The 9,117-nt window shown below is 56.4% G+C and overlaps 1 protein-coding gene and 1 long non-coding RNA gene across 3 annotated transcripts; both read right to left on the minus strand.

The window, feature by feature from the left end:
* Positions 1-257: 257 nt before the first annotated feature.
* Ubxn6 (UBX domain protein 6) lies at positions 258-6,312 on the minus strand. Of its 2 annotated transcripts, none has more exons than XM_006982238.4 (11): positions 5,948-6,312; positions 4,827-4,990; positions 4,499-4,563; positions 4,173-4,301; positions 2,540-2,637; positions 2,315-2,390; positions 1,659-1,743; positions 1,355-1,574; positions 1,149-1,279; positions 927-1,075; positions 258-721 (listed from the first exon to the last, which is right to left on the minus strand). In XM_006982238.4, the coding sequence occupies exons 1-11, from the start codon at positions 6,028-6,030 to the stop codon at positions 593-595; spliced, it is 1,329 nt and encodes a 442-aa protein (XP_006982300.2). In that variant the 5' UTR covers positions 6,031-6,312; the 3' UTR covers positions 258-592. The 2 variants fall into 2 exon arrangements, with proteins under 2 accessions (XP_006982300.2, XP_076415867.1); XM_076559752.1 differs by lacking the exon at positions 5,948-6,312 and adding an exon at positions 5,700-5,924.
* A 200-nt stretch (positions 6,313-6,512) lies between these two features.
* Positions 6,513-7,287, minus strand: LOC143270312 (uncharacterized). Its single transcript, XR_013047442.1, has 3 exons — positions 7,184-7,287; positions 6,834-6,952; positions 6,513-6,628 (listed from the first exon to the last, which is right to left on the minus strand). It is a non-coding gene; the product is annotated as an uncharacterized LOC143270312 (long non-coding RNA).
* Between the last annotated feature and the right edge of the window lie 1,830 nt (positions 7,288-9,117).

The raw sequence follows: 9,117 nt of genomic DNA on the forward strand, positions 1-9,117 counted from the left end.
CCCCTGCAAAGGTCCTGGGCCCAGCCAGAGCTTGCTGAGGATATCCCCAGCAAGATGGATGTGTCCTCTCCAAAGGAAGTGCCATGGCTAGCCTGTTCCACCCCCACTGCGTGCACTTTGGTGAGGCCCTTGTTCTAGTCCCTCAAGAGGCTGCTTAGCCTGGACCTGGTTGGCTGTAGGGCATGACAGACCTTGTAGGAGTTCCCGCTGCCATGGTGAAGCCTTGTGTGGTTTTGATGAAACACCAAGACACTGGGTTTAAATAGCCTGTTTATTTGGGTTCATAACTTAGGAATTACAGCGCCATGCTGCCAGGCACCTGCCCCTCCTGCTGCCTCCATCCACAGCCGTGAGGCCTGTGCCCATGCTAGAGACCCACTCTGCCAGAGGTGCCCATCCCAGCCGTGCCGGGCTCCCAGCGGCTCCACTCCTCAGGCCTGTCCCTGCAGCCCAGAGGACTCGGCTCCTGAGATGGGCCCTGTTCTCAACTCTACTGCCACTGGAGTCTTTTCTATTCCCGGGGGCTCGGGGAGAAGAACGGGTTTGGGGGACAGCATGAGACGGCGCCACGCTGGGCCAAGCCTGCTTTTATTCAGGAGAGCTGCTCAATGGCTGCGAGCACCTCTGGCCTCAAGACCGATGTGGCCGGCTCCGCTCCTGCGGCCCTCATGTCCTCCAACACCGAAGCATCCCAGGAGAAGGTCAGCAGGGCAGAGGGTACCTGCAGGGCAGACAGAATGTCACCTGGGCGTTATGACACCACCCCCAACCCCATGACGGCTGTTGCTACACCAGACTCCCTCCCCACACCACCGTCTCCATACAGATCCCCCAGTCAGCTCTTTAGAGGTACCCTCCACATTACAGGAGGGAAACCGAGACACTGAGCCAGTGCAAGCCCACCGAAGGTCACAGCCCCAGCTCACCAGCCCACACTCATTGAGGGCCAGGGCCTCGTCCTCCACCAGCTTCTGTCCACCTGAGGCCCGCAGCTCAAAGGGCAGCCAGTCGTTCTGCAGCACCTCGCGCACAAACTGGAAGAGCACGGGCAGCCGCTCCCGGGCGTAGAAGGTCCCTGTGGGGTACAGAGCGTGCATGAGCTAGATGGTACGGCCAGCCTGCCACCCCCCTGGGCCGGAGGCACGAACCCTGCAGCAGGCAGCCATCGGGCAGGCGCACGCGCAGGAGGGCGTAGGTGTACTTGCGCAGCTCCCGCTGCTCCTCCTTCTCGCGCATGGCCTTGGTTCGCAGGGAGCTCAGCCGCTCCACCGCCTCGGTTCTGCATGGGGTTGAGCGCGGTTAGGCTGCCACCCCAAGAACTACCCCCCACGGCCCCCTCCTTGCATGGGCCTACCTGAGTCTCTGCTCACGCTTTACCTCCTCGGCCGTGAGGCTAAAGAAGTCGGCAGGGAGCTCGAAATGCGAGGCCAGAGCCGAGGGGCGGAAGACGCGGCGCTGCCGGTCCAGCATGGCGCGCACTGGCTCTGCACTCAGCAGCTGCTGCTTGTACTGCTCCAGGCTCTGCGGCTGCGCCCGTGCAGCCTCACCCAGCACATAGAACTCCTCGGAGCCCTCTGCAGAGGAGTCACAGCTGTCCCTGTGTCCCATGCACCACACCACACCACACCGCCCCCTCCCATCTGCCTGACTGGCCTCACCCTGATCTGGCACAGGCAGTGTCAACTTCTTGAAGCCAATGGCCTCGAAGAACTCATGGGTCCCCTCCAGGCAGTTGATGCGCTCCTGCGGATGAGGCACACATACATCACCCAGGCCCCATGGCATGGACCCCCAGCACGGCTGGGATTGATGCCATCTAAGGATGGCATCAGCCATCATGGCTTTGTGGCTACAGTTAAAATACTGCTTCGGGCACAGACTGGGATGGCTGTACCCACAAGCCCCATGTCTGCATTTGTAGGACAAATGTCACAGGGTGACTTCTCAAGGTATTCAAACTGAAGAGAGGCCACTCCAGGGAGCCAGGTCGCTAACCCTAGTGGATTTCAATCATAGACCCAACATGCCTATGGTCCTGAAAGTCAAGATCCTATACTCAATTCAGTGCTTGTGAGATGGCCAGGTAAGTGTGACACCAGTGTTCCATCCCAGGACCCACATGGGGAAGGAGAGCCAACCCCCACATGTATGAGAAGAACGATGGGTGCTGTGCTGCACTCTGGAAGCTGAGGCAGGAGCATTTCCGCCAGTACTGGGTTCTGACACCTGGTCTCAACAGTGAACAATCACAGACAAAATACAGGCAACACTGCAACCCACCCCATGGACCCTGGGACCCGGGGCCGCAGCGCACCTGGAACACCTTGTTGTGCAGTTTGATTTTCTGGTACTTTTCCTCCTCTGGGTGCAAATGGATGTTGTCCAGGTACCTGGGGGCGGGGGCAGAGGCACACGCAGGTGACCGCCTAGCCTCACTCTTCTTCCACCCCTGGGCCTCAAACAGCCAGTGAACCTGGTGCCCGCAGCACAGGAAGGACCACCCCCGATGCTCAGGCCCCTCAGGTAAACTAAGGCTCACTTGGCAATAGTGTCCACTCCCAGCTTCACTCGGTCCCGGTCTCTGTTGAATGTATGTATCTTCATGATGGACGCGGCCACAGGGTCTGTGGAGAAGTGCTGGGGGAGGGGAGGGCATGGTGAGGACCCCACAAGACTGCATGGGAAAGGGCAGAGGGGCAGCAACCGCAGCTCTCAGCTCTCAGGCCACTGTGGTGTAAACTGAGGCAAAGCTAGCCATGAGTGCTTGATAGAGGGCAAGGAGCATGCCTTCAGTGAAGGCCAATTGTGCCTCTTCTACGATGGGGAAAAATCCAAGCAGGAAGAGGAGACAAGCATGTCCCTTCAGATGTCTGGGGCACTTGTGGCCTTGTAAACCATAGCACCTGGCTGAGGTCCCCATAGCTGCCAATCATGTAACTCCCAGATGCTGTGAGAAGCCGGTACCATGGTAGCTACAGTAGGTGTCAGGTGGCACAGGGACACAAGCCTGCCATTAACACCAGCAAATCTGAGTGGCTGGTGTGACACTGGAACCAGGAGTACACTGTGGTGGGCTGTGGGATAAGGCAGCATTGGAGTTGCTAATCATTAGCTATGGTCAGAAGACCCCCAAATGGGGAAAACCAGACAGTTCCCAGAAAGATGAAACCATAAGCCAAGGGCTGTGAGGCCTCTAGCTGTGGGGGAAGGCAAATCTGGAGTCAACAAGGAACCAGCCTTCCCAAGCTGGATTTACCCCAGCAAGTCTTGTGCTAGACTTCTGAGGCCAAACTTCAGGTCAGAAGTGCACACCTGAAGCCAGCACGGACTATCAGAGCTGGTTGCAGGTGTATGCATATCCCCTTGTTCCCAGATTGGGGGGGGGGGTTGCACAGGCTGGCCCAAAATTTGCAATTCTCCTGCCTAAGCCTCCTGAGTCCGAGGACAACAGGAGTACTGTACGACCACATTGGACTTTCCTCTATTTTCTGAGTTGTCTATACTCTAGGCCTCTTGTGCAGAGAGGACAAAAACAAGGGGTCCAATCCTGGGCCATCAGAGAGAGCACTTGCCAAGTGCTGCGGTGTGAGTAAGAACGGCCCCCATGGGCTCCTATTTGAATGCTTAGTCACCAGGGAGCAGCACTGTTGGAAAGGACTAGAAAGATAAGATCAGGAGGTGTGGTCCTGTTGGAGGAAGTGTGTCACTGGGGGGGGGGGAGGACTTGAGGTTTAAAACGCCTTTGCAGCGGTGGTGGCGCACACCTTTAATCCCAGCACTCAGGAGGCAGAGGCCGGTGGGTCTCTGAGTTGTAGTCCAGCCTGGTCTACAAATTGAGTTCCAGTACACAGAGAAACCCTGTCTCGAAAAACAAAACAAGAAAAGCCCATGGCAGGCCCTAACTCTGTCTCTTCCTGCACATCAGGACCCTGTAGCACTCAGCTACTTCTCAAGCACTATGCCTGCCTGCTGCCATACTCTGCCATTATAACAGACTAAACCTCTAAAACTGTAAGCCAGCCCCAATTAAACGCTTTCCTTTTTAAGAGTTGCCTTGGTCATCGTGTCTCTCCACAGCAATAGAACAGGGACTAACACACCAGGCTTGACGGGCATCTGTGGTACGGTGCATCCGATGGTTCAGGCCTGATGCTGGAGCACAGGTCACTCACCGATAGGATGGCCTCCTTGATGTGGGCATCCCGCTGGTCCCTCCTCAAGGTGACACCTGTGAGCGGGCAGATGAAGTACACACCAGGCACTGCCAGGTGGGGAGAGATTTCTTCTTTGGGTTCAGGTACCTGAAGACAAGACAGAATAGGAGGCTCCTGCAGCTGGACACACAGGCCCACGGCCATCACCCCTCCGTCCAAGGGTCTGTCTCCCCACTGCCGCAGGTGCTGCTCACACCAGGCTCTGCAAGAGGCTCTCCCTCCCCGGGCAGCAGCTGCCTCCACACTGCCCCAGAGCACTGGGCAGTCCCCGGCAGATACCGTACCAAGTTGGTCCCGGGAGCCCCTGGGCTGGTGCTGGAGGTGGCTTCGGCCTGAAGTTCCTTTCTCACTGGGAGTGGGAGGGTGTAATGGGGAAAGAGTGAGGACCTCAGCCTGAACCCGGAGGCTCAGCCACACCCACCGCTCTCCATGGGGTAGGGGGGGGACAACACTGGCCTGAGAGCTAAAGCCCTCCCTGCCAATGCTCCAAGGAGTGGAGGGAGACCTAGTCCCCATCCAAGGACCACCCGTGTCACCTGTCTCAACTGGACACACCGCTGCCTTCTGTGGACGTTTAACCTCACCCCAGGTGCCACCCAGAACAGGACTCACCCTGGTTCCGGATGGAGTCCTGAGATGTGGGGCCCCGCGCTCGGGGCTGCTTCTGTTCCAGCCGGGCTAGGGCAGCAGCCGCAGCCCTCTGCGCCTCATCAGTGGGGCCCTGGCGAGGCTGCCGGAGCGACACCTGTGGTGACTTTTCTTTGGGGTTCTTCTCCCTAAACAGACATGGGGACCCGAATAGTGCACTGGGACTCCCATCTTGCAAAGAGGTGCATAGATAACAGACACTGGACCTCCAGACACCATCCCCTCCCCTGTCAATCTCCACCATGGGAGTGGCCCCACTATTCCTGGCTGGACCCCTGGTTTGCCCACCTCCCTTCTAGCCCTGGCCTCCAGGCCCCTCCTCCTTCCGACCCCCAGCTCCTTGGTTGTCATGGAGTCCACCTTCCATACTTCCTTGTGTACAGTCCTATAGACTTCTCTCTGGAAGCCTGTAGCTGTCTCCATTCTCCACCCCACCCCTTCCGGGCAGCTCCAGCATCCCACTCGCCACTCACCCCAGCCTCACCTCCCTCTTCAGCACACACAGCTCTCCGGGACCTCCGATCCTCCTGCGATCCCACCTCCTCCTCCTCCCCCCAGAGCCTGCTAGGTGCATGCACCCCAACCACACTCATCAACAGTCTGGGGTTCTCTGGCCGCCACACTCCTCCAAGACCCTCCCATTCCCTCTCCCTCCCCAGTCCCTTCCAGAGTGTCACATCCCAGCCCTGCCCGCCCTCAACCACACTCCACACCCCCTGCAAAGGAGTCAATCTCTCAGTCTCCCTTCTGCCCTCAACATCCCCCTCCGGTTCCGCCCGGGCCCCGCCCCCAGAGGTTCTTCCACCCGGCCCCTGGCATCGCCCTGCCCCTTCTCACCAGCCGGGACCAGGAGTCTCCAGGCCTGAGACCACTACTCCTTGCCCACCGGCCCCGCCCACCTCCACGACACGGCGCCCCGCCCTCCTCTTAGGCCACGCCCACGCCCCGCCACTTCGGCCACGCCCACCTCGCCGCCCTCCCATCGGCTCCCACTCAGCATCGCCTGTCCGGTGTCCCAGGCGCCCCGCCAGCCCTTCCCGCTCCCTGGTCCTTGCCATCCGCGCCGCCCAGCCCGCGTCACGCACCCCGCGGAGTCTGTGAGCTTCTGGCCGGGCCCCGCGCTCTTGAACTTGATGTCAGCCTTGATCTCCTGGAAGAACTTCTTCATGGCGGCGGCGGCCCGGCGGCGAGGGCCGCGCGGCGGGGGCGCAGGGCCCGGGTTGGGAGGCGCAGGCGGCCAACCACCGGAAAGAAAATATCGCGGCGCCGGAAGTCCCGCCGCGCGCACGTGACAATAGCCTTGCACGCACCTCGCAGGCGAGGCGCCGCCTTCCTGGCTGCCGACGCCGTCGCCAGGGCAACGGGCCCGCCTTCCTCAGGACCTCAACGTGCCGCCTGGGGGCGCTAGAGAACACCACAGCCGCCTCGCAGCCTGGAAACGTACCCAGCGCTATGGAAACCAGGCTGGATGTCAAGAGTTTAAGGCCAGCCTGGGCTACAGAGAAAAGGAGCGTGATGGGAGCATGAACTACCTTTTGGGAGGTCCAGGGATTGGTGCAGGCGAGGTCAAAGCTGGCTGGAACTGCTCTACTGGGATGTACCTCAGTTGGTCCAGCGCTTGCTCAGCATGTGGGAAGCCTGAGTTTAATCTCCTGCAACACTTCCATCTGGTGTGGTGTGCACACTCAACAAAAAAGATGGATGCTGTGGGCTCAGGCATTGTAGAACACCACTATTCGTGTAAATCTGCATCAGGACCACTGTGACTATGTGCAAGAGACCCCCCAAATCAAATACTTTACTGTTGATGATCACTCATCAGAAAGATGGAGTGGGCTACAGGACGCTCACTTGAGATTCGAGCCCCTCCCTCCTGCACCTCCCGGCAGGCTGTGTGTATGCATTTCTGCCCTAATGCACATGGCCTTGTGGTCTCGAGCTACTAGAGTTTGCAGTCAGTGGACCGTGTACCTGAGGTGGCAGTGAGCAAGCCTTCATCTGCGCTGGTGTGAAACTGTCCGGGGTGCAGCGGCTTTGGTGCTATCCGGGCTCTGTTAGTAATCTCACTGCTTTGGCCAAGATGCACGAAGCTAAGGAGATGGAACAACATGGTGACCTCAAGGAAACAAAGGACCCAGTAGCTGGAGGGCAGCAGGGAAGCCATTGATTTAAGACATCTGTGGAGGACTCTGGTCCAAGAACTATAGTGGGACAGGAGTGGAGCACCCTGAGGAAGGCAGCTGGGAAGTACTTAGGAAATGCTCCAGGTCGTGATGCTTTAGTTCTTGGGGGGCGGGGAGCTGGGTAGTGATGGCACTCACCTTTAATTCCGGCACTCATGAGGCAGAGGCAGGCAGATCTCTGATTCAAGGCCAGCCTGCTCTGCAGAGTTCCAGGACAGCCAGAGGTACACATAGAAACCTTGTCTCAAAAAAAAAAAAAAAATTTGTAGATATACGCTTTTTTGGTTTGTTTGGTTTTTTGGTTTGTTTTTGTTTTTGTTTTGTTTTTTTAATTTGAGGCAGGGTTTCACTGTGGAGACCAAGCTGGTCTTGAACTCACAGAGATCTGCCTATCTCTACCTCATGAGTGCTGGGACCATGTATGTGCACCACCAAGTCCCCCAATATATATGTGTGAGAGAGGACATCACGTAGCCTAGGTTGGCCTTGAAATTCTGATCCTTCTGCCTCTACCTCCCAAGTGTTGAGATGACAGTTATGTGTCACCCTAGCAGAACAAAGGTGTGTGTGTGTGCGTGTGTGTGCATGTGTGCATGTGTGCATGCAGTATATGTGCACATATGGTATGTGAGGGTGTGCATGTCCATTATCAAAGACCAGAGGGGGAGAATGGGTGGCCTCACCTTTCAGTTTATTCCTGGGAGACAGGGGATCCATCTCCTTCTTCTGGCCTCCTCGGGCACCAGACATGCAGGTCATACATACATTCAAGCAAAACATCCATATATATAAAATGAAATTTTTTAATTTAAAAATGATACAGTATAAAAATAAAAATGGAATGAATTACGTGTCCCACAGGCCTCAGGTGAAGGAGCTGGCTGGCTCCACAAAGCTGTCCTCTGACTTCCATACATGTGTTGTGGCATGTACTTGCAAGCCCACACATATCACACACAGATTTTTTTTTTTTAATTTAAGAAATAAATTCTTAAGGGAAGTTCCTTGTGTATGTATCCTGCATAATGGGCATGAACAGCTTAGATGCAAGATTGTAAAACATTGGTAGTGAACTTCTACTCTCCAGGGTTCTCCCATTGTGCTGTAAGCCTGTATTTAAGACCTCCTCCCTCCTTCAATAAACGGCATTCGGCATTAAAAAAGAAAAGAAATAAAAATAAGGCCAGGCGTGGTGGCATACACATTGAATCCCATGACCCGGGAGGCAAAGGCAGGAAGATCTCTGTGAGTTCGAAGCAAGCATGATCTACATAGATTTCCAGGCCAATCAGGGCTGCTGAATGAGATCCTGTCTCCAAGTAATAAAATAAAATAAGAATACAAATAAATAAGGTATAAAATTCCCAAGCATAAAGATGTTATAAATATAAAATGAAAACCTATTATAAACAACAAAAAAATAAACATAACAAAATTTTAAAATAAACCGAGAGTCTGGCCCCTCCCTTTCCAGACCCGCCCCTTCCCCACCAACTCTCGGCGGGACTTTGACGGGCCCCGTTGAACCTGTTCTCTTGTCAGCCATTGGTCGAGGTGCAGCCAGTGCGCTTCCTTCTGTTAGGCTGTCAATAATCTGTCTTCTACGCTGATTGGGTACATTTTGTCGGATGTCATCCAATAGCTTGTACAGTATGGTTGTTTAAGTCCCGCCCTTCCTAGGCCCCGCCCCATTGCTTCTTGTTACTCGTTTCCCTCTTCCTTTCACCTCCACCCCACCCAGTGACCCCAGAGGCCACATCCCGCTCTTAGGCCCCGCCCCCACTCCTATTGAAGCCCCGCCCCGTCTCCGTGCCTAATTAACCTGATCCCCTTCACCCCGCCCCAAATCCTGACCGCGTCCCACTCCAAACCCCGCCCCACCATTCCTCTCCAGGCTCCGCCCTGTAGCCCCTTGGGCCGCTGGTCTTTTACGTCCCACAACCTCCACTCCGCCCCCTGGCCCCTAGGCCACGCCCTGAACTCCTGCTCCGTTATCCAATCCCGTTAACTAACTCGGCTCCAACCCCTCCCTTTATTGGTCCCCGCGCTTCTCTGTGGTCATGAGCGACGGC

The sequence above is a fragment of the Peromyscus maniculatus genome, chromosome 22 (genome assembly GCF_049852395.1).
Source record: "Peromyscus maniculatus bairdii isolate BWxNUB_F1_BW_parent chromosome 22, HU_Pman_BW_mat_3.1, whole genome shotgun sequence".
NCBI classification, from domain to species: Eukaryota; Metazoa; Chordata; class Mammalia; order Rodentia; family Cricetidae; genus Peromyscus; species Peromyscus maniculatus.

What these genes read in the sequence shown, in the direction of transcription:
- Ubxn6 (XM_076559752.1), bottom strand. Translation starts at nt 5,920, where the DNA reads ATGGCAAGGACCAGGGAGCGGGAAGGGCTGGCGGGGCGCCTGGGACAC. An exon ending in GGACTCCATCCGGAACCAGG is followed by an intron (nt 4,564 to 4,826) that starts GTGAGTCCTGTT and finishes TCCCACTCCCAG; the next exon opens with TGAGAAAGGAACTTCAGGCC. An exon ending in ACTGCCTGTGCCAGATCAGG is followed by an intron (nt 1,575 to 1,658) that starts GTGAGGCCAGTC and finishes ACTCCTCTGCAG; the next exon opens with AGGGCTCCGAGGAGTTCTAT.